General features: G+C 37.2%; 2 protein-coding genes across 15 annotated transcripts in view; one reads left to right on the forward strand and one right to left on the reverse strand.

Annotated features, from left to right (window-relative positions):
• Positions 1-266: 266 nt before the first annotated feature.
• IKBIP (IKBKB interacting protein) lies at positions 267-8,946 on the reverse strand. 5 transcript variants are annotated; one of them, XM_049792416.1, is made up of 5 exons: positions 8,195-8,544; positions 7,081-7,309; positions 5,976-6,093; positions 2,129-2,143; positions 267-1,436 (listed from the first exon to the last, which is right to left on the reverse strand). In XM_049792416.1, the coding sequence occupies exons 2-5, from the start codon at positions 7,272-7,274 to the stop codon at positions 681-683; spliced, it is 1,083 nt and encodes a 360-aa protein (XP_049648373.1). In that variant the 5' UTR covers positions 7,275-7,309; positions 8,195-8,544; the 3' UTR covers positions 267-680. The 5 variants fall into 5 exon arrangements, with proteins under 5 accessions (XP_049648373.1, XP_049648374.1, XP_049648370.1 ...); XM_049792413.1 differs by lacking the exons at positions 267-1,436; positions 2,129-2,143 and adding exons at positions 2,723-5,032; positions 8,772-8,946 and having other exon boundaries at positions 8,195-8,383; XM_049792417.1 differs by lacking the exon at positions 2,129-2,143 and having other exon boundaries at positions 268-1,436; positions 8,195-8,540.
• Positions 8,947-8,976: 30 nt separating this feature from the next.
• APAF1 (apoptotic peptidase activating factor 1) overlaps positions 8,977-26,345 on the forward strand; it is a 59,084-nt gene continuing 41,715 nt past the window's right edge. For 6 of the 10 annotated variants that reach the window (XM_049792388.1, XM_049792386.1, XM_049792390.1 and 3 more), the window contains exons 1-12: positions 9,104-9,669; positions 10,639-10,780; positions 11,055-11,244; positions 12,516-12,713; positions 13,571-13,754; positions 17,626-17,738; positions 18,298-18,429; positions 18,834-19,072; positions 19,620-19,787; positions 20,623-20,754; positions 24,078-24,191; positions 24,785-24,963. In XM_049792388.1, the coding sequence (XP_049648345.1) occupies positions 10,643-10,780; positions 11,055-11,244; positions 12,516-12,713; positions 13,571-13,754; positions 17,626-17,738; positions 18,298-18,429; positions 18,834-19,072; positions 19,620-19,787; positions 20,623-20,754; positions 24,078-24,191; positions 24,785-24,963 (1,787 nt within the window). In that variant the 5' untranslated portion in view covers positions 9,104-9,669; positions 10,639-10,642. The other 4 variants (XM_049792387.1, XM_049792385.1, XM_049792395.1 and 1 more) reach the window with 4 other exon arrangements.

Below are 26,345 nucleotides of genomic sequence, written 5' to 3' on the forward strand. Positions count from 1 at the left end.
GTTAACAATGCTGCACAGTAATTGCGATTTACAATTGCAAAGCCTCACACAAAACCAAATTATTCCATTTAAGTGTGTGACACACTGTTTGCAAGGCATCAGCAATATTTCTGGGCATTGCTTGCTTCACTGCATTTGCCTCTTTAAACATTGTTCATTTAAAAGAAAAGGGAAAGTGCTACGCTTTACAAAAATCATAGAGTGAATATATTGAGATAAATATTAAATCGCTACTGCAGTTTGACTAACTCTTGTTTAACTCCATCTGGAAACCACAATTTTATTTCTTCCTTTGGAGCAGGAAAGGAAAGCTGAAGCTCTGTCAGTCTTAGGTCCTGCTTTCTTCATGAAAGCAAACTAAAGGCAAGAACAACATTTTATGCTTTAACGCTGTTTTATTGTACAAAACAAGGAATTTATTAAATATAGCACCTGTCATCCTTCAGAAAGACAAATACATGCACAGAGACGTGTTTTTTGTTCACTTTATAGTTTGTCCCTTGAAATCAGTGTGACTTTTTTTTCTGTCCTTTTCAAAGGAAGAGGACAAATCTCTAGTTAAGTTTTGGTGTGCTTCTAAATGAAGCCTTTAAATACTGTGTTTCTTCTCAGTACTACACCTGATGGAGTTAACACTCCTCAAACACTACTGTTCTTTAGGCAGTGGCATTTCACAGTGATCAATTCATGTCTGAAATCTTGGTAATTTCATCTTTCGTATCTTTGATCTCAGTTTGAACTCTTGTTAGATTGGCCAATTTCTCATTCAGTAAAGCAATTTCCTTCTCCCGTCGTAATACATCCTCCACTAATCTTCCTATTCTCAGTGTTAGGTCATTTATTAATGGCTCCAAGATAGCAAAATCCTTTTTAAGCTTGTACATCTTGGGTTTTAAATCATTTGCAAATGTTACCGTCTTCAGAACTTTTGCTCTGTCACCTTCGAGGTTCAAAAGTCTATCCGAATGCTTGTTAAAATCACTCCTTAACTCAGATAATGCTGTCTTAATTTCCTCAATCTTCCTTGTGTTACTGGATGCCAAGCTCTGTAGTTTTGTACTTCGGTCAATACTACTGCTAAGCAGGTCACCTATATTTTTTACTGTCTTCTTTTCACCTTTTTCTACTTTATCTTCTAGTGTTTGCAAAGAATCTGTCAACGCAGTCATATCTGAGACTAGGCCTGAAATGCGCCTTATGTCAGTTTTTACTGTCACAATCATCAAAGTTATGGTTTTTGCTACAGAAGCTGCATTCTGTTCAGCACTTGACAGTGCATGAGAAAGAGTTGTTAAATTCTTCTGCAATTCTTCTTGTTTTTTAATTATGCTGCTAGACTGTGTTTTCATTGTATAAATATCTTCCTGCAGATGCTTAATGTGAGATATTATCTGAAGGTCTTCCAGATGGTCCATTAAGTTCCACGTCTTTTCACACTACGGGGATACAAAGAAAAATATTTGACAAGATTTCTAGCTTAACAACTCGCATCAAAACTAAAGCTATAGTCTAATGAAATATCTCACTAGTCTGATAATTGAGTGCAAATCCTCTCTTTAGGAAATAAACTTCTGTTGCAACACACACAAAAACATACTTTTTTTTCTCTTCAGTATACGTAACAAATTCCAGTGTTACTACTTTTTCTATATACAACAAAAATTACAGGAAGGTGCTATACAACTTTCCAGCATGACCTCTGAAAACACAAGTCATCAAATGCAATCTTCTGATTTACAGAAATTTTTGTATTAAGCCTATAATTTGTGTGAGCAAGAAACACACATGTAGAAAGATATTCAGAAATGTTTTAGAAAGATGCCTACTTTAAAATTCTCTTATCCAAAAATCATGGACCATTTTATTTTGGTAATCATAATACGTATTTTGAATATGTTGTTCACAAAAGAAAAAGCCAAAGGAATTAGGCATGCTTCCCTTTTGTTTAATGTTTTTCCTGTGAAGTATTTTGGTGGCTATTTAAACAGCCTACCTCCATAAAAGCTGCATTACTGAGGGAGCACTCGAACTACTGTTGGATTTTTGGCTGAATTTGCTAGTTCACTTTTTCTGGTTTTTTAACAATTGATTCTTGGTTTTCAAATTTGAGAGGAAGAAAGGAAAATACCTGCGTGATGCTATCCTGTTCAATCCCCAATAAGTCAGTGTAGAACATGGAGAGAAAAAAAAAACACCAAATGGGCAGGTAAAACACATTCTAAGAGGCTATAATTAGTTTCATACTAATCCTTTTCTTGACGCTAGTAGTAAAAATATCACCAAAGAAACAAGTATTTTAAACTTTTTGATAGCATTGGTCAGTCCTTGCTAGCACAGAACTGTATGCTTAAAAACAAAATACCAAAATTTAGGTTGTGGGGAGTTGTGGTGGTTTTCTAGTTAATGCCTTCTAAGGATGAGAATTTCCTGTTTGATCTCATGTACATTTGGCTTTCAATAGGGTTGAGGTTGATGAAAGACATTAAATTGGAGAGCATACCACTGGTAATTTAGCCACCCTTCCCCAAAAATATATGAAGTAGAAACACCCTGGAACACACTTCTGAAAGGTATTTAAAAAACACTTCTGTACAGAATAGTATTTCTTAATGGAACACTGAAGTATTTATTCTGTACCCTTTCTGGAAGAGCAATTTATTTTGAAATAGATTATGTACCAGGACAATCCATTACATCATATTTTTATTGAATATTACTAAACAGAAATCTATACATAAGTAATAAACATATGAAACTGACAGACTTTATAACATTGAGAAATGCTGGTTTAAAAGTCTCTTGACTGGGCAGCATTAACTGTTTAGTGAAGACTTCAGCAGAGTTCTAGGTAAGTGAATGTACAAAACCAGGATAATTTAACTCAAGCCTGATTAAGTCATAAATGTTGTGGGTTCATACTGCCTCCTAAGCCATCTGCTTTCCTGAGTTCAGAAATAAGAAATTATCAAGACATTAAGTCCATAGACACAAATTTATGGTGGTCCTGAGATCCAAATTTCAATGAACAGTGATCAGGCCTATTAGGTAGGACTACATCCTGTGTAAACAGCTCTATTAGATCTCAGGATAAATTAGATATTCCCTGCCGTCAAGTACATAACTCCATGGCTGTCATTAATTGCTTTTGCAGCTCTTGGTTCACCAAACTTTTGGAAACAATGTCCATGACACTGTAAAGTGGGGTTTTTTTCCCCTTTGAAATGCAAAGCAATACCAGACCTGTCATGTAATGGCTAGCAGAGAACATTCTATAGAAAAGGTTAAAACTTGTTTCTAACAGCACCAAAACAAACAAAATAAAAACCCAAACCCCAGACTAATACAGTGACTGATCGCACCAAACTTGCAAGTTAAATGACAGAAGAATAATCTAGCTGTTAATAAGAACTTCAGTCTATGCGTAGTCCAGCGATTTCAATGGCAGAACAAAACTATGCCTGTGATTTTAGGAAGTTTGAGAAGGCTGGAAATGAGGTCTAAGGGGGCTACTTGCATGGGGTCAAAGAAATAAAAGATAATAACCAGCTGATATGTAAGCCCCTGCTTATAAATACCAGTACAAGAGAAGGCTCTCAGTAAGGGGTACTTTACTAGTGTTTTCTGTAATGTTGTTGTATCTCAGCTTCAGCTGTTAAAAATGTCCTTGTGGCTTTCTTGCACATAATAAAATATGTAGATCCCAGTACTACCTCCGACATTGAGAAGACTGTACCGCAAGCACAAAAACATTATGGTATATAATACGTTAAAAGCGAGGTACATATATATATCTGCCTAGAGATAAGAACTTCATTGTGTTACAAGTCCATAGAATATAATGCAATGAGTAACAATATAAAAAAGAAGTAGTGAAAACTAAATATAAATTGTCATCTCATGTCTCTGGTTTTGACTTTTTTTTTTTTTTTAAAATCGACATACTTTGCTTCAAATTCCTTTTTAATAAAAAAATGAACTTTTAATAAATAAGCTGAAAATAATCCTTAATTTAAGAAAGTACTCTCCTCCTTCAACACAGTACTTCTTGCTCTCTAACCTCTTTATTATAAGTTTGCCTTTCAGTCTGATCCAGTGTCTATTTAAATTAATGAGAATATTTCAGCTATCCTTAACATACATTGGAGTCACATGTATAATAAATTAAAGTGCTCTTTCATCAGTGAAAGCCCCAAGTCCAAATTTAGTTATCACCATTCTGGTCAATTTCAAAGTTATAGCTTTCTAAAGTGATTTCTTTTGCTTTTGAAGGCACTTTTATGTCATGCAGTACTTCTTTTAAAACCACTACTTCATTGTGCACTTTCAATATGCTGTCATTGTACTGTATGCCTTCAAGAACCTTTTGCATTGCCATTGTATCAGAAACAGTTTTCAACATATCCTTTTCCACAGTATATAGCTGTGTTGTCAAGTCCTCTATCTTTTTCTCCATACTTAGCAATTCACTTGATAATCTAAGAATAGAGTGAATAGCGTTTTCAATTGTTGGCAAACGGGTCTTGCACTCCTCAATTTTAGGTTCATAGTTCGCAAGTTTCTGATTCAGGTCTGTGTCCTTGGCTACCAGACTATTCTGTTCTTCTTCTAGTTTTTCAACTGCCTTTGCATGCAAGCCCAACTTTTGTTCAACTCTAGAGAATTCATCATCTTCTTGCCTTTTTAATGTTTTAATATTTCTGGCTGTACTGTCTTCCAAATCTCTTACTCTTTCTGAAAGGGATTTAATTCTTTGTTCAACTTCATTAATTTGGGAAGTAACTTCTGCATGTACGAACTTTGCTTCAGATTTTAAGCCACCAGTGTTTGTGTTCATTTCATCCAAGCTTCTTCTCCAGGAATTTGTAACATTTTGGAACTTCTCATTAATATTCTGCATCTTTATAGAGAGAGTCTGTTCATTGTTCTGAATATCATTTATGATGTTATGAAGAGAAGGTATTTCCTGTTCAAATTCAGTCATCACAGAGATGGATGAGGCAGCTTCTTGTAGGATACTTTCAGAAGACTCAAGCTGCATTTATAACACAAAACAATGTCCATGTCTGCTTAACAAAAGTAAAACTAGAAAACCATTTGCTTTTATTTAACAGAGAATAAAGTCCCTTAGAAGCCACTTCACTTGTTACAAAGCTCCTATAGGATTTGTTTTCACATTTCATTTTTAAAATATTGTTGATTAACCTAGCATGAAGAAGTCACAGAAAAGGGTATGTTTGTTGTTGAAATTCTATAGAGTACATGCCATTTTCTTTATTGCCAACCCCTCATTTTCCATGGTGGTTTGTTGGGGTTTTTTGTTTGTTTGTTTGTTTTGTAAAATGTATCACACTACCTAAATCCCATGCAACATTTTGCAATCTGAACTGTAGTATATAAATATGCAAATTACATCATGTATAAATGACATCATTATGAGATCAGTGCTAAAACAACATCACTGCCTAAGCCATGCTGTACCTCCATCACCATCTGTAAGATAGAAGGGATAATTCAGCAGCCAGCCCAAGTTTTCTACTTGATAATGTCACACGCAGATAAGAAAATAAAATAGCAATGAAAAAATATTACTATCACTTCATTATGTCTTCATGTTATTAGAACAGGTCTACTACATAAAAATGCCTGTAAATTTTCTTCAAATCAATGTGTATTAGAATTGTACACAGAACAGTACTGGTAGAATGAAGTATGTGCACAAATGTACTTTTTTAAAAATAGTTTAGTGTCTAAAAAATAATGCTGAGATACAACTGCTATATTCACATACTTGAACAATGGTGTGGATTGACATGTTTAGTCACATGAAATATTCCCCAAAGGCCTATTCAGAGGCAAGTACAACACAGTATGAAAATGTATTTTAAAACAGTCAATTAAATTTAACTAAATAACAACAAAGTAAAACAACAGCAAATGTTCACCAGAGATTATCCAATTAAGATGTTGATGATTACCTTTTCAGAAATTAAGTTAACTTTATTTTCCACATCCAGGAATTTTTCAGCTTCTTGCTGTAAGAAATTGTACTTTTTTTCCATATCAGCAAATTGACCTGACTGCTGAAATAGGAACCTGCAAATTGCAAGTAAATAAACAGTAAACACAACTAGATAATTAGCATATATTAAGTATTCCAGGACCTTATTCACAGCAGTCTGTTTATCTAGAAAAATAGAGTTTATTTAAAACACTTGTGCTTTCATAAATTGATATTTATTAATATATTGAATAGCAATAAGAAGTTTCAAAAGATCTGCAATATTCCATACAGATTAAGTTAGGCAATAAAAGCTGAAATGCTAGCTATAGATAGATGATAGATAAATGCAAACCAGACTTAAACAGATATACACAGAACAGTAAGCAGAAGCATCACTAATTTTATTCTACTATGTCATTCTGTTTCTCAAAGATTTAGATAATAAAATCTGGGTGATGTTAAATAAGAACAAATTTTACCTTAATTTTCAGATTGATGTCTGGACTATAAGATTTTAGACTAATTTCTTGCACTAGAGTTCTGAGAATTTCATCATCTCATTTCTGCATGAAGCTCAGTTTCTGATGGAACTAAGGTACTGATGCTGCCAAGATATTCTAAAACATCTTTTACAAATATATTTGACCTTTACTTGAAGACTCCACCTGATGAACAATTTACCATGCGGCTGAACAAGTTATTTACAGAAAACTCCACTTCTACTGTTGTGAATTATTTATTACCAGCCAAATGAGCCTTGTTGTACTTATTGTGAGATTAAGTTGCTCTTCACAGTTAGATGTAGTCTCCAAAGCAGGTACTTAGAATTCGTGAGGAACGCCCCTTTTAAACTTTCAACCTGATAGAACAGATCAAGCTTCTATAATCCCTCACTGCATACCAATGTTTCCACGCTTGTGAATACTGCTATTCTCTCTTTGATTGTTCTAGATTTAAAAAGTTTCTACAGTCACTGAACCCATCACTATATTCAAATGTAACTAATCATATTGCCTGTGGCTGAATACAGTATGGAATACAAAAGAAAATATTAAAATCCACTTTAGAGGGTTACTTACCAGGTCAGCACCAGGCAAAAAGCAAGGGAAATTATGCTCAAGCTTGTCCGTGAATCCGTCCAAAAGGAACTCCAATTATTGCTGGTCCTGGGACTTACCAGCTTCGCACAATTACTGTGCTTCTCAACCTTTTGTGAACCATCACTGGTCTTGGATGAAGAAATACCTTTTTTCCTCTGCTTAACTTCAGACATTTTGTGTTTTTAAAAAGCAGAAGCAAAAGAGAGAGCTAGGAAAAAAACCAACCAAACAAAAAGGACTAGTTACTTTTGAGTATCTTCAAATATAATCTCTTGCCCTTTAGTTACGCAAATACACCCCCAAAAATGTTTCCTTCAGCACTTACTATGTTTTCTAGTTATGTGAACTTTTGTAAAGTCTCGTAAGACTGTGAAAATTTGTTTTCTATACCACAGAGCACTGCTTTCATGTTTTCTCAAACTGAACTGACTTTTGAAACGTTACCTAATTTCACCTTTCCAGAAATATTTCATCTGTTGTACAATAAGCCATTTTGAAGATATGTTTAAAATCACAAGGACTGAAAGCATGGTATTTCTTTTTATAGTTGATTACTGTCACAATTTCATCAGCAGTTCCACTGTCCTCCGGTTTTACTTGTAGATCTAGAAAAAAAGTTACCTACTCCACATTAAAGGGGAAAATGAATCTTCTCATTTTTAAAAAAGAGATTGCAAATCAAGCTTTAATTTAGAAATAGTTCTGTTGCAATCATTTCATGTCATCTGTAAAACCACGGACACCAGTTAATAGCCATTAATAGAAAAATACAGAATATTAATGAAATATGCATCCAGATAAAAGCCATAATTTCCTTTTTGCTAAAGTTAAGGTCCGCATAGATGCGGGCAATATGAATCTCCAGTTTCGAAGAACGCAAAAGCTCACATTCTAACCAACCCAGTGGAAGCGCAGAGTGGAATTTTTAAGCCTAAAGTCTTCCAGCACACTGCTCAAAATAGACTAGATCCTTGGTGGGTTTGGTTTAGCGCAAGTTGAGACAAAAATGTTGTGCTTCCTTCTGGATCATTCTGCAGTATTGCCGCTTAGCTACATGTCAATATATAAATATTTAAATATTAGAGATACTTACATTGTCTCATACGTGCATAAAGGGCGTTGTTTTGTTTAAAATCCGAATCTGTCACAAGAGCGTGAAGCTTAGAGATGTTTTGAGTTGCAGTACTGGGAAGCGTGCTCTGAGTTTGAGGTAGGTAGGGAAAAACCACCTCTGGCTCCCCCAAAACCCAGCAAAACCGCTACTTTGTACCTTTTAAAACACCTTTGGGATTGAAAACACGCATTACGAAGTTAAAATGAAGAGATCTGAACGGTAGTTAGGGAAATGGTTGAGTTCAGGGACAACAACTCGGCTTTACAGGACAACTTCGCAGCGCGGGGCTGAGGCGGACGAGCCCCTCTCCTCACAGCGACCCTTCCCGCCGCCCCCCCCCCCCCCGGGCCACCGAAAGCCACCGGCTGCCCCCTCCGCCCTCAGGGAGAACCCCCCCCCCCCAGCCCAGGAGCCCGCGGAGACGCCGTCCAGCCCCGGCCACAGCCTTCCTCCCTCAGCTCTTCGGGTCTCCTTTCCCTCAGCGGCCGGGCACCCCCTCTCCGTACCCTCGACGCCCTCAGCCGAGGGCGGGCGGGCCGTCGCCCCCCGCCGTTACCTCAGACCGCGGCGGGAGCCACGTCAGGCGCGCACGGCCGCCCTCCCCCGCCGAAGCCTGGCTCCCGCTACGCCGAGTCTCCGCGGCTCTGCGCCGGCGCGGGGTGAACGGGGCTTTGTTCCGTGAAGGGGGCCGGGTTACTGCCGGGGAGGGAAGCGGGCTGGGCCGGCTCGGCGCTCCATCCCACCCGCCGGGCCCGGAAGGAGGAAGCGTTCGCGGTGCGGGTTGTTCTCCCCCCCCGCGGTGCGGGGTAACGGCTTTCCTCTCAGGGTGAGGCGGGAACTTGTTGCCCGCCCGGTGGAGCGGCGGTGGGGGAGAGGGAGGTAAGGCGGGACGGGCCGTTGCCTGGAAGGTTTCGGTTTCACCACAGCCCGCCCTGAGGCTGACTCCAGCTCACGGTGCCGGAGCCGTCCGCTGTGGAGGCGGCTTGGCCCCCCCGCCCCTGCCTCAGGGGAGGTGGCCGGGGAGAGACACCCCCCCCCCCCCCCGGCCCGGCGGGGCTGGGGGTGTGAGGCGGGCGGGTTTTTGAGCGCTCCGGTTTCTGTTTCGTTCGCCCTGCGGCTGGTAACGGCGGCTCCGGTGAGGCGTTGTCTGGGTGTGAGGTAACCCTTTGTTTTGTGTGGTTGTGGGGTGCTTTCTTTTGGTATTTGCTTCACGGGTGGACTGATTATTATTATTATTTTTTTATAACCTGGGCGTTTTTCGACTGGGGAGTTTTCACGTCCCCTTCCCGAAGCGGTGTGGTGGGGTAAAGGTAGGGCGCAAGACTTTCTAACCGCATAATTTTCAGTGAAAATAGGAAATTTTGTCAGTACGGCGGAAGAAACACTCCATCGGGTTATCCAGAGGCAGCTGTTCTGCATCTACCCTGCTCCCGAAGGAGGGACTGAAGGAAAAGGTGAGCTTTTCTGCAGGCAGCTGCGTGGCTGCACCGTGGAGGAGCTTGCAATCGCCTTCGGTTTTATTTTCTGTTGTAGTTCTGCCCAGTGCTGTCAGCTGTGAGACCAGTCCTGTTTCTCATCCTGTTGTCCCAGTCATATGATCCAAGGATTTAAAAAATTTGAGGGATGTAGTGAGTGAGGAGGAGACCTTTTTGAAGAGACTTTTAGCAAGTTCCTAGTATATGAGAAGCTTGCACAGACTGTGATTCTTTAGTTCTGCAAGTGTTCATAAACAAGTTCAGAGGAATGTGGAAAAATACTCAGGGTTTTTTTTTCCTTTTTTCAGAATTAGCAGCATAACATCTGCTTTTTTTAATGAAAACTTTCATTCACATGAGCACAGAAGTTTTACTACAAGTGTAGTTAATTGCTAAGGATTGAAATCCTTTTTCTACCTGCTTTGTATGCCTCCAGGTGGAGCAATCAGAGAAATACTGTAGTCAGATTAAGTATAATAATGCTCAGCTGGAGGTTTTTATTAAACATAATAGTATATGGCATCTAAACAATACTTCAAGAATACTATTCATATTCACAGTAGCTTATGAACTATTACAACTTAACTAAATATATGCCTTTTTTTACTCTGTTGAAAAGGAATATTTGATTTCCCCAGTGTTTTCTTGATGCTACTGTACTGTCCAGCCAAGCTAGACTAGTGAGTCGTAAACAGTATAATTAAATTCATAGAACAGTGGTATGAAAGTCTCTTTATCACAACAGAAAGTAAAAAACCAACTAAATAGTTTACCTTTCTGCAGTTTGTAATATGAGCTTGCCTGAAGATTCATTGTATTTTCCATTAATGCAACTGCTCTGCTCCTTTTTCTGACTTTAAAACCAAAACTGTACTTGGAAGTAATGCTCTGGTTCTGACTTGACCCCCCCCCCCCCCCCCCCCCCCCCCCCTCTTTTTCACATTGAAGAAATATGGACGTCAAGAGTAGAAATTATTTACTTATGAATCGCCAAGCATTGGAAAAAGACATCAAGACATCTTACATTATGGATCATATGATTTCTGATGAAGTACTAACATTACAGGAGGAGGAGAAAGTGAAACAACAGGTAGACTTGTCTCTCACTTATTTATCTTCCTAGTCAACTGATATATTTTATCATCCATTTTAATAATAGTCATTTCAGTCTATCTCATTCCTGGATTCAGCAAATTCTTAAGTGTATGCCTAGCATGCAGTTTTTATTGCACTTTATAAGGTTGAGTTAAGGGCTTGGTCAAGTTGAAGGCTAACTATAAACAGTTTATAATTGACAGAGTGATAGATTAGGTGGTTTCTAAGGTCTCTCAGTTCTGTATAATATCTCTTAATGTTTTTTCTAGAATACACAGAAGGAGCGAGCAGCTATGCTAATAAACATTATTCTTACAAAAGATAATAATTCATATAGATCCTTTTATAATGCACTACTTCACGAAGGGTACAGAGATCTTGCAGCGCTTCTTCAGGATGGCATCCCTGCCATCTCGTCTGGTAACGGAAGGAGTTCAATGGATGGAATGACTTCATACGGTCAGTGTAACTACAGCAATCCCTGTGCTTGAAAGTAAAGACAAGTTGCCTTTTTTTATTCCTTTCTAAGTGGCTATAATACCTGTTCCAATGAAAAAGGAGTATTTGGTACATTCACTTGTTTTGGTAGTGTAGTAGTCAGTATCTTTGTATTTCACGTAATTAATATGGCAAGAGAGTTACAATAATTGTGACTTTTGTAGGTCACCTTGAAAATGTTTATGTTAAGTAATGTCTATTTTAAAAGATGGGAAACCTGAAGCTCTCATATTTTTCTCTAAATAGTAACATTTTTGTTGTATGTGAAAGAAAGACTTTTATTTGTATATATTAAAGAAGTTGAATCTAACATGAAAAGTTGTAGCCTCCAAAAATTCTGACGTTTATCTTGAAGAGTAATCTGTAATCTCTCAGCCTACATTCCAATAGTTGATCTTGTTCTTATGTTGCTTAATTCTCTCCACCAGATCTTTTAGTTACCCTACATAAATTCCTGACTTTTACCTATATTGTCATCAGTATCATCTTTAATTGACATGAAAAAAATGGGTAGTTTTTAATGGGAAGAACCTTCTAACTGCATATGACTAACTGCCATATTTACTGGCACTTCATTTAAGAAGTGTTGTAGGCATGTGGAATTTTGATTACCTGAGTAAGATTTCCCAAAGCTTATTACTATTTTAGGGCACTGCATATGGCCACTTAGTGGCCAGCAGTGGACAGATAAAGCGCGTGTTTCCTTTCCTGCTATGCTTTACTTGCTCTATTGCAAGTCGTGCTATCTTAGCTTGAATCAAAGGGAGTCTTTCTTGGACCAAAATGCTGTGCTGTTAACTGCAAAGTAAAAGCCTTACACAGCATGCTTTCTTTTCTGCTGTATCCATGGGGTGGTAACTTCTGGCTGAGAAAGTGACTTGATAGTTGGGTATAGTAATGTTGAGCTCCTGTCTTTGCCACTGTTTCTACTGGAGCTGTTAATTATTTTTCCCTTCTAGGGATTGCTGTAACTAGCTTGCCTCATAGGTATTCCATTAGCTGGAACACTATTGTAGGTGGGAGGCTAGTTACTTGTTAAGTAATTTATTTCTAAAAGGCAGTACTTTTTCACTATTTGGTGTTGTGAGTCCAGTAGTTTTTAGAGCATTTGTGTGGGACGTGAGGTGGGAGGGCAGCCCACTAGTTATCTGGGGTAGGGAATCGTTTGCTTTGAAGAGGCATCACATTTAGAAGTCACTTTTTATTTTCATGTTTCTTGTTTTTAACCTTAGTTAAGACAGTTCTCTGTGAAGGAGGTGTACCACAGAGACCAGTTGTGTTTGTCACTCGGCCAAAACTGGTAGATGCTATTAAAGAGAAACTGTGCTGCCTGGGAAGTGATCCAGGCTGGGTCACAGTTTATGGAATGGCAGGTTGTGGGAAGACTGTTTTAACAGCAGAAGCTTTAAGGGATCATCAGCTCTTGGAAGGTACGTTTAGAAAAACATCTATATTTTTATAAAAATTACTACAGGTATATGCATATTGGACATATACGGCAAAGTATCTTATGTCATCTTGAAAGTAATTTAGGATTTAGGTTTCTGAATTCCTTAGGTGCTTCTGAAATATTTGCTTGCAACTTAGCTTTCAGAACCCTTTAGTGCTCTAGGACCACTAAGTATTTTATTATTTTATGGGAAAAGATTCTGAATAGCTTTTCACCTTGGAATCTGCTTTGGTTTATGAGAGTAGATGCATCCTTAATTACACTAGTATCACATTAGTTTAAAGCAGATCATAAGTTAAAACATTTAATGATTTTTTTTTTTTTTTTCCTTACATAGGACACTTGGAGGAGAAAGTGGGACTCAGACTGTAGAAAACATGATGTAGGGATAGAGACTACAGCATCCTCTGCTATACCTGACTCTTCTAGATGCCGCCTTGTTCACTGTTTTGGGATAACTTTCATATCCCAAACTCTGAACTCCTGCAGTAGTACAGGGTTAAAAAAGTAAATGCTAAGTCAGACTAGCAGGAAGGTGGATGCAGAAGGGATTGTTAAGGGACAGGCAAGAAGGCATGTAGAGAAGAGGGATGACGGCATCAGTGGCACTGTGAATTCTTTGTGGGAACTTGCCCTATAGAGCCTGTTCCTTTAAAAATAAAAAGTAGTGGTCTTGTAGAACCATCCTTCTGTGTTAGTGGTTGCAAGGCTGGCTTGCAATAGACTTTACAGTTTTATATTTTAATTGAAATTGAGTTATTGATCACTATTGTAAGCGGCTATTAAATATTTACACTTTTAAATGTATAGCATGATTAATATTGCTTTTCTTGTTAGATTACTTTCCAGGAGGAGTTCACTGGATCTCTGTTGGAAAACAGGACAAAGCAGGGCTCCTAATAAAACTTCAGAATCTCTGTAGTAGATTAGAACATGACTCTACTCTTTCACAAAGGCCACCACTCAACATTGAAGAGGCTAAAGATCGTCTTCGTTTGCTGATGCTACGCAAATATCCCAGGTGATGTCAGTAAAATGAAACACTTATTTTAATGGAAGACTTTGCAGAGTAACTTTGGTCTAATTGTCTAAGGTGTCTGTGTTGTGGTTACATGTCTCTGGTGTGTTGTGGTTTTTTTTTTCTTTTTAAACCAACTTCCTAACTCTTCCGCTTTTTCTGTTTTACTGTAGATAATTAGGAAGAGTTATTCAAGGTGTAGCTAACGATACTTCTAGAATTTTAATTCTTGTGTAGAGGTTCCTGTTAAAATTTTCTAAATTACTACCTTACATATGATAAAAGAATAAGTACGTCCAGATAAGTGTACAAAAGCTGAAAGGTAAACAGATGCTAGAGGCAGATGTATAATATACGTAGTATAACTGTTCCTGTTTAGAGATTTTTAAATTTTTTTTTAATGGCGTAACTTAAGGGATACATTGTAGGCTTGTCCTGGGTATGAATATATTTAGTAGGCTAATAAGGCTTCTGTTAACAAAATATGTTAACCAGCTGTGCAGGAGTCACATTCGCTTGAAAAATTATTAGTCATTGAATAATGAAAGTTGGGAACAAACAGTTGGAAATAAGAATTGCTCTAACTTTCAGTGTTCTCATTGTGTATGTAGAGTGCTTCACTGATGTGTGAGGATCATACAGCAGTAAAAGGGTGTGTATCACTCCAGAAAATTTTTCCTTTAAAAAGCCATCAACTGTTCCAGAAAGTGTTTGGTCTAGTTACCAAAGTGAAAGCATGTTTTCATATGATCAGTTATCGCCAAGAAACCAGTTGCTTTCAAACTTCAGGATAAGTGACTTGATTTAATCAAGCAGCGCCTCAGTCACTGCACTTTTTGTTTTTCATCTGTGGGTAATAGATTATGCTATTTGTTGAGGATTTCATTACTGTCTGGGAAAATCTGTACTAAACTAAACAAGACTGCACTTGAGTGAGATATCCCAAGAATAATACTCCGACCTTGTGATCTTTATAGATGACAAAGACTAGAAGAATATTGCCATTTTTGTACAGGAAGAAAATAATCTTTCTTCCAAAGAAAAAATTTGAAAAACACTGCCAGGTCCTCCACGAGAAATCTTTCTTTTTTTTTTTTTTTTTTTTTTTTGTGGAAGTCTTATATGAAAAGTGCAAACAAGACACTTTCAACTGAAAGTGCAGGTTTCCCTGAAGTATGTTAAGTCGTTTTCTCCATTGACGCAATTCCTGTTATTTCTTGTTTATTAACAAACAAAACAAAACTCTTCAATACAGAAGAATCTGGATGTTTAATTGATGCACAACATCACAGTCTCTTCTGAGTAGAAGGGAGAACTCTGTGTTACTTTCCTGTTCGATGTATCCCTATGGCATCATGGACTGTTCCAGAAGTTGGCAGCTACTGTACAGCCAAGTGACATGACAGCCTAACATGGTTGATATACTATGCTGCGCTATATTGTTTGTAGTGCACAAAGTGACTCATTTAAGATGTACTTACTGTGTTTTGTCAAAGGAGCATCTTTATGCTGAGGAAACTAAGGGGAAAAGAGAAAATGCCAGCTTTGGAAACAATTAGGCACTTGGTTTTATTTAAGGGCATATCAATGCCAGCTGTGGCAGTGCCTTCCTTATAGACTGTCAGGTATCTCATGTAGGATGCGGTTGACCTGGCAATGTTCATTAATCTGTTTCAAGATAAAGTAACAGATGTTAGGTAGGAGTATTGCAGAGGATGACTGCACCTCAAGGAAAAGGGACAAGAATTGATTATAAAACTTTTCTAGTCTGACTTTCAGACTAAGCGTTTCACCATTTAGAAACCGTGTTAATGGGATCACACTGTTCACCTTAGTCCTGTTTACCCTTTCCCTTCTCCTTCTCTATCCTAAACACTCGGAGCATATTGCCAGAGTTGACTCTAAAGGTAGGAACTTTGTATCTTGGAAAATTCTGTAAGTTTATGAAAATTGACAGTTGCATAAAGAAGAGAAATCCAAGTAGGTGCCTTCAGTTGTGAAAAGGGGTATACAGAATTAATTGAAGGGAAACAAATTTTGTTGACTTGCTAACTGACTAGCTTGGACACATGAGCTGGGAACAGGCTACAGCCTGTGCTGCATCCTGCGCAGTTAGAGATATGTGAGAATGTTGTAAGAACAAACTAAAAGCCTTGCTGATGATGGGTTATCTGGGAAGTCATAGTGGGCATGGGAGGAGGTAGGGGGGAGTGAGGTTCATAGGGTGCAGGTGTATTGGAAACCAAGCTTCACTAGTTCTGTGGCTTGTGGGGGAGCTTGCTCTGCACTGGAATTCTCTCTGATGACAAAAAGTCACTTCAGCTATTTCTGGTTTCAAATAGTCAACCCAGTATATGTCTTGTGAATGAGGTGTTAGTCAAAGATTTCAAATTGTGAATCCAGTACATTTCTTGGGACTAAAGTATTAGTCAAAGGAAAGCTTTTTGAGCAACACGGCATTATTTATTTTGTTGGATTGTGGTTGAAGAAATTGAAGCTATGATATTCTTTAAAGAAAGAAGTTTCAGTATTAAATGCCCTGTGATTGTTATCACAGTGCATTGGGTTTTTGTTTCTTGGTTTTGTTTTTTTTTTAATTTTTTTTTTTTATAATCCTAGTTAGGATTTAAGGTTTGTTGGTATGGTTGGAGAAGAAAGTCACTGGTACCAAAAGATTGGGAGGACTTTTAAGTTCTCAGATTAGTTAAAAAAATAAAATCAGGCTGTAATTCATGCTGCCCAGCATATTTTCAAGTGTGAAAGTACCACAGAATTAGTCATTTATGGCTGTGATAGTATTCTTGTAAACCCTCTGATTTATCAAAAGAGTTTTAGTAGAGAAATTGTATAAAAATGAGGTATGGTTATCCAAGACTTTTATGTAACTTTGAAAATGGGCTATAATGTGTATGTGCTTGTTTATGAAGGATAAAATCTTTATTTATAAGCATTGATTGCATAAGTGTCATTTAGCTGAAGAAAAATGCGGAAGTCTTCATACGCTTCAGTGGCAATTGGACAATATAACCAGTGACTTGTGTAGCTGAAAATTCCATCCTTAAAAAAAAAAAAACCCAAACCCAAAAAAACCCCAAACAAGGCAGTAAATGTAAACAGTTTGTAGAATTTGGTTTTAATAACTTTCTTTCCACCACAAAACACACAGAATGCAAATAACTGGTATTTTTTTCATAAATCTACTTGCTAGCCAATCTTTTTAACTTCTTGCTCTCTTGGAACCAACCTTTTAAGAACAGTTTTCACTAACAACTTTGTCAGATACAGGCAGGTACAGGGAAGTCTACAAACGTCACTAGCCACAGGATTTGAATACGCAGTCACTATAAAATGTTGTTTATGTGAAAAGAGCCTCATCATCCAAGGCACTTCCTTCACAAGAGGATTAGTGTCATATAGCTTTCTGAAGATAAGAGAACAAAACTGAAAACTCTCCAGTTAAAGGGATACTGACATGGTTTCTCCCACAAAGCTTATCACTAGCCTGTGTCAAGCAGAGTTGTTACCTAGTTGTATACAACTTTTTTGTTTATTTGTGATACCACATGACTTGAAAAACAGAGTAAATATTTCTGGATTTCCTGATATCTACTAATGGAAATATTTTTCAAAACTTTATTGTTTACACTTCAATTGTAACTATAAAGCAATAAAAGGTAAAAACTTTTTTTAGACACTTGCATTCAACTTTCTTGCACAGTGTTTAGTGCCCTCTTAAGATATTTTACATATTAATATAAAAAATTATGCAGTGATACATTGTAAATTCTTAAAAATGTTCTTTCATTATTAAAATGCAAAACTATTTTAGCACTAATAGTTGATCTTTAATCTGCAATATTTCTTCTTGCACTAGATCTCTTTTGATCCTGGATGACATTTGGGATTCCTGGGTATTAAAAGCATTTGATAATCAATGTCAGGTTCTTATCACCAGCAGGGACAGGAGTGTAACAGATGCTGTAGCTGGTAAGGAGCAATTTCCTCTCCTGCACCACAAATTGTGTGTGTATATGTATGCAATTTGTTCTTGTGAACTTTTAAAAGAATCTGATACAATCTATGTCTATCAACTTGTGCACAAGTGGCAAAGTTTTAGAATTCTGCTCTGTGAGACTTTATGCTCTTTGTGAAATAAATATTATATGTTATCCTGAAGGTTATATGTCTACATTAAAGAGTGCAATGATTCTCAACCTCTGTTACACCGCTGCTGTTAGACTGATTATTGCTACGCTATTACCGCTGCTGTTAGACTGATTATCTGTACGCTATTAAGCAGTCACTGCTGCGACATGCCCATAATGCATTTGCAACTATTAGATTATAGTTTTAATTTTTTTGTCTCTCTAATGCAAACTTGACTCTGATAAGTAGAATTTATACTTTTCTTAGTACTAAGCATATAAAATACTATGCAAAAAATCATGAACCAGGTCCTTTGCTCCAGATTTTGCTTGGAAAATAATCTCCATTTCCTTAGGATTTTTTACATTCTTTTAATTTTTTTCCATGTTTCAATGTCTAGGCAATAAATATGAGGTTCATGTGGAAAGTGGACTAGCACATGAGAAAGGACTGGAGATTTTATCCCTGTTTGTGAATATGAAAATATCAGAACTGCCAGAACAAGCTAACTGCCTTGTAAGAGAATGCAAAGGTATACTTGCTGCTCTTTAACATACAGTTTACCACTGAATGTCTTTTTTTCTTCTAGGTTTTGACTTACAAATAGAGGAAGGAACATTCTTTAATACTGTATGCCTTAAGTAAAACAAAAGTGCTTGTTAAAGGCTTTTTGTTTTTTTAAACTAAATAGAAGTGTCTCATGTTGGTTTTCAAGTAGTTTTCTTCAGCATATCTTCCCCCTGCCCCACTATTCCACTTAAATTTGGTGAGTTTGCAGATGTCTACATGGATGACATGTTTTGTTTGTCTGTTCTCCACACCTCAAGAATTTAATCAATGTATTGGTAAAATTACCTGATTTAGTCAACCACTTGACTGAATTATTGGATTGTGTTCCTTGAAAACCTCTAAGATTAAATTAATCTTTTCTTTCAGGTTCTCCTCTTGTGATATCCTTGATAGGTGCATTATTACGAGACTTCCCCAGTCGTTGGGAATACTATCTCAAACAGCTGCAGAATAAACAGTTTAAAAGAATAAGAAAATCATCTTCTTATGATTATGAAGCCCTTGATGAAGCGATGTCCATAAGTGTTGAGCAACTGAATGACAATTATAAAGACTACTATAAAGACCTCTCTGTCCTCCCAAAAGATGTTAAAGTACCTACTAAGGTAATAACAGCAATGCAGAGATCTCATTGTTTTTAGTGAGATATAAACAATAACTTTAAAGAATTCATAAAACTTATAATTGTTGCGTATAACTTGCACTGTATGTAACTTAACGGTAATTGCCAGATCGGGTAGGTCAGGTCCATTATTGTGTCATGACTTTTATTATCAGTAATGAAACTAAAAAATTGTAACTGAATAAATGTATTCATAATGTTTAAGTTTAATGTGCATTCCATATATAACTTTTTAATTATATTGTAATTGAGCTCTTTGAAGGCTCTAAAACTGTTATGTGAAATTTGTCCCGTTTAAGAAAAAGATACGATCACAATAAATCAGCACAAATAGACAAAAGATGGGATAACTTGTATTATCTGTCCTGTAGTCTGCTATGGAAGAATTGGTAACTTACTGAATTTATTACCATTTGTAATATGTCTATATTTGTTAGCATGTGTTTTGTTGTCAGTTAATTGGTAGCCTTTTATGATATTCACACAAGTCATATTACCCCTTAGTTCTGACTCTTAATGTATTTTTTTAGGTTCTCTGTATTCTTTGGGATATGGAAACTGAAGAAGTTGAAGATATTCTACAGGAATTTGTTAACAAATCGCTGTTGTTCTGTGATCGTAATGGGAAATCATTCCATTATTATTTACATGATCTTCAACTTGACTTTCTTATAGAGAAGAATCGCAACCAGCTTCAGGTAGGGTATTGACTAATCGACTTCCTTTTAACTTTGTTCTCCAAAGCTGGGCATTCTTCAGAAAATGTTCCTTAAATGGTATCCAGAGTAGCTTTGAGAATAGGTCCACAATGCAGTTAAACTTAATGCTGACTAATTAAAAACATTTATTTTCAACTTGAAACTGTGGAGTGATTTCACAGTGGTTCCATTTGGAGCTAAGAAACTGAACAGAGAGAAGACTCTATATCCATTATTTCTCTGTCAAAGACATTTCCAGCAGGAGATGGAATGTTCCACTGATGGTTCCAAAGGCATCAAGACCCTACCAGAAGAGGAAGTTTCTTTTTTAATACAGAGAAGTGCTTTTTACTCTTTTTTTTTTAATTTAAGGCAATACTTGCAGGGAGAGGACCTGTAAGTCGGGCCCAATAAATTTATCAGTTCTGAAGGACAAGGCAGAAAGAGTAGATACGAAGAAAAGATAAGTTTTTAGGCTTGCTTTAGATCCACTTATGTAAGAGTCTTTTTTTATTGGCTACCCACATTTAATGTGCAGAGTGATTTAATAGCTGTTCTCAGCTGAAGAAGGAAGGTTAACAGCTTGCTTTTCTGTTTTTTTAATATCCAGAGAATGTTCTGGAGAAGTCTTAAGCAATAAATTAGGTTAAATGTACAGTTTTGGAAGGTAAGCTTTTCTTATTTTTCTTGACGTATTACAATTGAGAAATAATAATATTATTCCTCAATACTATATACAATGTAATATTAATAATAATTCTAATTCCTCCATGCTGAAAACAACCCATACTTTGGTATAGTATTAACTGAAAGTGTGTTTTGATTCACATTGCAGGAGCTACATAAAAACATAGTAAATCAGTACAAGAAATATTACAAACTTAATACTCCTGTTCCATCTCAAGAGGATTGCATGTACTGGTATAACTTTCTAGCGTATCACATGGCTGGTGCCAACATGCAGAAGGTGAGTTCTGACAAGTGTCCTCTGTTTCCCTTCTTGACCCGCCCTTACCCCCGCCTTTCCCCCCAGGCTTTTTCCCACTTGAACCTCTCTTCTCCCAGGCTTTTGTGCAGATGGGTAAACAGTAAACATAGAGTTCTTTAGGGACTCCACTGATAATCACTGTCTGTTATGAAAACTACTTTATTTCTACCCTTTGTGTCTTGTCTTTTTCAACCAGTTCTCGAGAAGATTTCTTATTTTTTATCATAATAGCTTGTGTTTTTCTTTTCCTTTTTAAGAAGCTTTGATAAAAAATCTTCTCTGAACCTTTTTGAAAACCCAGGCTCGCTTTATTGTATAATACAAAAAAATTGATTTCTTCAGAGAATTTGATTAGATTATTTACTTTTTTTTCTACAGAAGTCTTGTTTGTTTTTTCTTCTTATATCATACTGATTTTTGTGTAAAAGTTCATCTCCGTATTGCCAGATTTCAACAGCCACAAAAAATCCAGCAACAGTTAGATGGGCAAATTTCTTGTTCCCAGGATTGCCTTGGCACATCTAAAAAATTGCTGTCATTTTTGCCACCTACTGTTCTTTAGGTACTGAGCTAATATAAGATGCAAGTCATGCAGGAAGATCAGTATTTCAGTAGTTTCACTTGAGTATCTTTAGAATTCTTGCCTTGAATAGCATTTGGTCCTGGTGGCTAATTGCTTTATTTCACATGTACTCAAACCTTTTCAGTTGAACCTCTTTTGAGATGGTTCATCTGATTCATCACATAAAATACACTTTGTGTAGTTATATTTTATAGGAACCTTCATAATTAATGTGAGCTACAAATCTAGTTTTTTTGGATCATACTTATTTCATTATCTCAGTCTCTTTAATTTCAATGTGTTGGAAAAAATGTTTTTATTTGTTTTGTAGAATTAGCTTCTCAGAGTTCTTTAGCCTGTCTCATTACGACTGTATGCTTCTCAGAGTTTACACTGTTTATATTACTTGTTTCTCAATATTTAGACATGACTTCTATTTGTTGGAAGGCTAATAAAGATGGGTGGTGTTCTTTTTCTTTGTTTAACCACAATAAGCTTTTAATCCTTGCGGTATTTACTGATTTTAAATTGGAACATATTTTGAGCCTGTGCAGTGTTGTCTCTAAGCAGTTTTTCCGATCCCAGCAAGTATGTTTTTTTTAACAAGAAGGGCTTTTTTAAGTATGTTAGTAACAAGAGGAGGTCTAAAGAAAACATTGGACCGATAATTGTTGGAGATAGTCATCTGCCTAGCAGGGATAAAGAAAAAGTGGAAGCATTCAATGCTTTTTTTGCCTCAGTATTTAATAATACTGACAGACCGATGCTGAAATTGTAAGGGACTGGCTGTATCAGCTGGATGTTCACAAGTCCATGGGGCCTGATGGGATTCATCCCAGAGTATGGAAGGAGCCATCGGATGTTGCAGCAGGACCCCTCTCGATCGTCTAGCAAAGTTCTTGGGAGGTCTCTGCTGACTGGAAGCTAGCCAATGTTATTCCAAACCACAAAAAGGGCATGAGGGAAGACCCAGGGAACTACAGAACTGTTAGTCTAACCTCACTTCCTGGAAAAATTACGGAAATTATACTGCATGCTGTTGAAAGGCATTTAAAGAATAATACAATCATCAGGCACAGTCAACATGGGTTCACAAAGGGAAAGTCCTGTTAAACTGATTTGATATCCTTCTATGGTAAAGTCATCTGCCTAGTGGATGAAGGGAAGGTGGTGGATGTAGTTTTTCTGGATTTTAGTAAGGCTTTTGATACTGTCCCTCACAGTGTCCTTCTGGATAAGTTGTCCAACTGTGAGCTGAACAGATACCTGGTGTGCTGGGTGAAGAACTGGCTGAAGGGCAGGGCTCAAAGGGTTTTAGCGATTGGGGCTGCATCTGGCTGGCGACCGGTCACCAGCGGTGTTCCTCAGGGTTCAATTTTAGGGCCAGTCCTGTTCAATATAGTTATTGATGATCTGGATGCAGGAGTTGAATGCCCCATTAGCAAGTTTGCTGATGATACCAAACTAGAGGTGCTGTTGACTCTCTTGAGGGGCAAGAGGCCTTGCAGAGGGATCTAGATAGATTGGAGTGTTGGGCAGTGATTAATGGGATGAAATTTAACAAGTCCAAATGCCAGATTCTGCACCTAGGATGGAGTAATGCCGCACACAACTATAAACTGGGGGAGGAGTGGCTGGAGAGCAGCCTTGCAGAAAGGGATCTAGAGGTGCTGGTTGACAGCAAGGTCAGTATGAGCCAGCAGTGTGCCCTGGCAGCCAGGAGGGCAAACCCCATCCTGGGGTGCATCAAACACAGCATGACCAGTCGGTCAGAAGGTGATTATCCTACTGTATTCAGTGTTCATGCAGCCTCACCTCGAGTACTGTGTGCAGTTCTGGGCCCCACAATTTAAAAAGGATCTTGAATGTGTCCAGAGGAGAGCAACAAAACTGGTGGCAGAACTGGAAGGCATGTCCTAGGAGGAGCAGATGAGGACGCTGGGTTTGTCCGGTTTGGAGAAAAGGAGGCTGAGGGGCAACCTCATCGCTCTCTGCAGCTTTCTGAGGAGGGGACCTGGAGAGGGAGGTGCTGAGCTCTGTTCCCTGGTATCCAGTAATGGGACACATGTGAATGGTGCAAAGCTGCACCAGGGGAGGTTTAGACTGGATGTTAGGAAGCATTTCTTTACCGAGAGGGCATTCAAACACTGGAACAGGCTTCCTAGAGAGGTGGTCGATGCCCCAAGTCTGTCAGTGTTTAAGAGGCGTTTGGAGAATGCCCTTAATAATTTCCTTTAGCTTTTGGTCAGCCCTGAATTGGTCAGGCAGTTGAACTAGATGATTGTTGTATGTCCCTTCTAACTGAAATTATTCTATTATATTCTATAATTTCAAGTAGCTTTCTCATTTTTAAGTTAAATGCAATTACAACAGATGGTTTTGCTCTCATTCAAATTCAGCATCTGTTAGGAAGAACAACAGATCACTATTAGCAGAGTGATCTTTGCTAGACTGGACTAGAAGAAGGTTTTTCAGAATTGTATCTTAAACCAGGTCTTGTGTGCTACAGAAGCCAAGGTTTGCTTTGTACCCCAATCCCTTTGACTAGCTGTATCAAAAAGCAGTCCTTTGCATTAAAATAACAAGCTTAGCCTTCTATACCCAGAATTTTAAAACAGGAAATTGCCTAAGTTTTTAACTAGACACAATTGTACAGAGGCGTATTAAATACCTAATGTATTTCCTTTGCTTTTCTTTTTCCCCTTTTTATGCTCTGAACTTAGATTTGTATTTCTTGTAGGAGCTCCGTGATCTTATGTTTTCTTTAGACTGGATTAAAGCTAAAACAGAATTGGTAGGGCCTGCTCATCTGATTCATGAATACGTAGAATATAGTTCACTCCTGGATCAAAAGGTATGGTACTAAAAGGTAAATGATCAGTCCGTTTGAAATATATTTTTTTACTTTATAATTGCGTTTTGTTGGATGTATGTGTATATGGGAGATACATAGAAAGCTTAAAAACCTGAAACATAAAAACAGTACTAAGTTAAACTTTATCTTGGAGAAGAGAAAAGTGAAGAAAACTTACTTTTCAGTTTAAGTTGCAACTTCAGCGTGTGCCCAAGTAACTGACCATGGAACTCAATAACTAGGGTTAACAACAGTACCTCGTGGTTGGTAGATATGGTACTCTGCTTTTGAGGAGGTGTAGAATTTTGTTGGCCATTTGGAATAGTCTTTCTGATATTTCACATTGACTGCTTATTGAGTAAATCACTGTTGCCAATATTCTTTATTTGAAAAATAAGCATAATATGCTTTCCTGAATAGGATAATGAAATATTTCAGTCTATTGTATGTACTTGCTAATAGAACTAAACAGAAAAATAGAACTAAGTGCTTTTGTAAGAATATTAGCTGTTACAGAAAATTTAAAAAGCAAAGGGCACTTAGGAAATAAATCCACTTTCTGTGTTACCAAATATTATCTGCTCTGTACATAGGATAGCACAGTGCGTGAGAACTTCCAGGAATTTCTGTCTTTAAATGGGCACCTTCTTGGACGGCAGCCGTTTCCTGACATTATACAGCTGGGTCTTTGCCAACCAGAGACATCAGAGGTGTATCAACAAGCCAAGCTATATGCGCAAAGAGAAACAGGAACACTTTATTTGGAATGGATGTAAGTAGATGCAGTCCATCTGCTGATATGCTGATCCCTTGATCCAAAGAAATAATTTAATGTACAACTAAATACAATGTATGGCTAATATAAGGACCTTTTTAAGATCTGCTGTGTTTTTTTATGGGGAAAGAAAGTGAAATAATTTTCATGAACTTGTGGGAGGAGGAAAACTCTGGATATATAAGGCTACAGATAAGTAATAATTACGTAGAAATAAATAGAGGAATATATTTACTTCTGAACTCAATGATTGTTCCTTTTAAATAACGGTACAAAGATGAAAATAAGATACTCTGAAACTTCTCTAAATACTGGTGATTTTTTAAAGTTAGAGTCATAGTGCAGGTATTGAGTATGTTACAGTATGGTTTTAGGTTTTCTAGTAAAATGTATACTTTAAAAAGGAGAGCATTTGTGTTAACTTGCAAACTTTTTGAAAGCAGCGAGATGGAAAATACTGAAAGGCTTGGTAATCTCTACGCAATCTTGAAATTTCTCCTATTTAAATAATTCTTTGCTGTTTTCATATTTTTGGAAGTTGTTTAAGGAAAAAGTATACTTATCTAAACATTTTCCCACCACAGTCCAGTAGTCATCTGACCATCTAACTGTCTGTTAGATTCTTCTGTTTGATGTTTCTGTTCTGGTATCTGCAGTACTTGGTAGTTACAAAACAGAATGACTCTATGTCAGGTGATTATGGTAATAACCAGGCAGGTTGATCCAGGCATGCTTGAATTCAGGTCTTTTCTTTGAATATTTGGTTATTTCATTTTGCGTAGCTAACAGAATTCTAACAGAAATGCTTGGAAGTTGAAACAATTCGGAAGAGTTAATCTCCAGGTAGTTCAGGGCTTTCACCTTGGATGTGGGAGGCTTATGCCGAAGAACATGACTGAAATCAACAGAACACAGACAGATGTTTTTGTCTGCTGTCCTAGGGCAAGGTTCTAAAAATGGTTTGTAGGATATGTAAGTGAATACACTGCTCTCTTGACCAGCAATTTTAGCTTTATTAAAATACTCTTAAAAAAAAAAAAAAAAAAAAAAAGTCAGCTTAGGTGAGTCAGTATTTTGCAGTGAAAAATTGCTTTCATTCTATAGTGCAGCTACTTTGTTTGAGATATTTTACCCATTATTTAAATGCTAAGTCTAATGATTGAAACTGGTAATGATAAAAATTTGAAATACATTGATTCATTTTGACTCTAGAAAAAAAATTAATCTTGTAATAATCTATTCATTAGCAAAAATCACCTTATTACAGTGACAGCTTTCTGTATTAAGATCTGGCTAAACAGGATGATTTTGATTGCTACTAATTCTAAGTTTTTGTTAAAGTAAGGTGAGAGTCATCTAAGGTGTGTTAGATTCTGTAC

Source organism: Accipiter gentilis, chromosome 34 (genome assembly GCF_929443795.1).
Source record: "Accipiter gentilis chromosome 34, bAccGen1.1, whole genome shotgun sequence".
Taxonomy (NCBI): domain Eukaryota; kingdom Metazoa; phylum Chordata; class Aves; order Accipitriformes; family Accipitridae; genus Astur; species Astur gentilis.

Excerpts from the sequence above, each read along its gene's own strand:
- IKBIP (XM_049792414.1), bottom strand. The coding sequence starts at position 7,274 with ATGTCTGAAGTTAAGCAGAGGAAAAAAGGTATTTCTTCATCCAAGACC. Across the intron at positions 6,094-7,080 it reads TTTTGCCTGGTGCTGACCTG|GTTCCTATTTCAGCAGTCAG; the intron begins GTAAGTAACCCT and ends TGCAATTTGCAG. Across the intron at positions 5,033-5,975 it reads TTAACTTAATTTCTGAAAAG|CTTGAGTCTTCTGAAAGTAT; the intron begins GTAATCATCAAC and ends TTATAAATGCAG.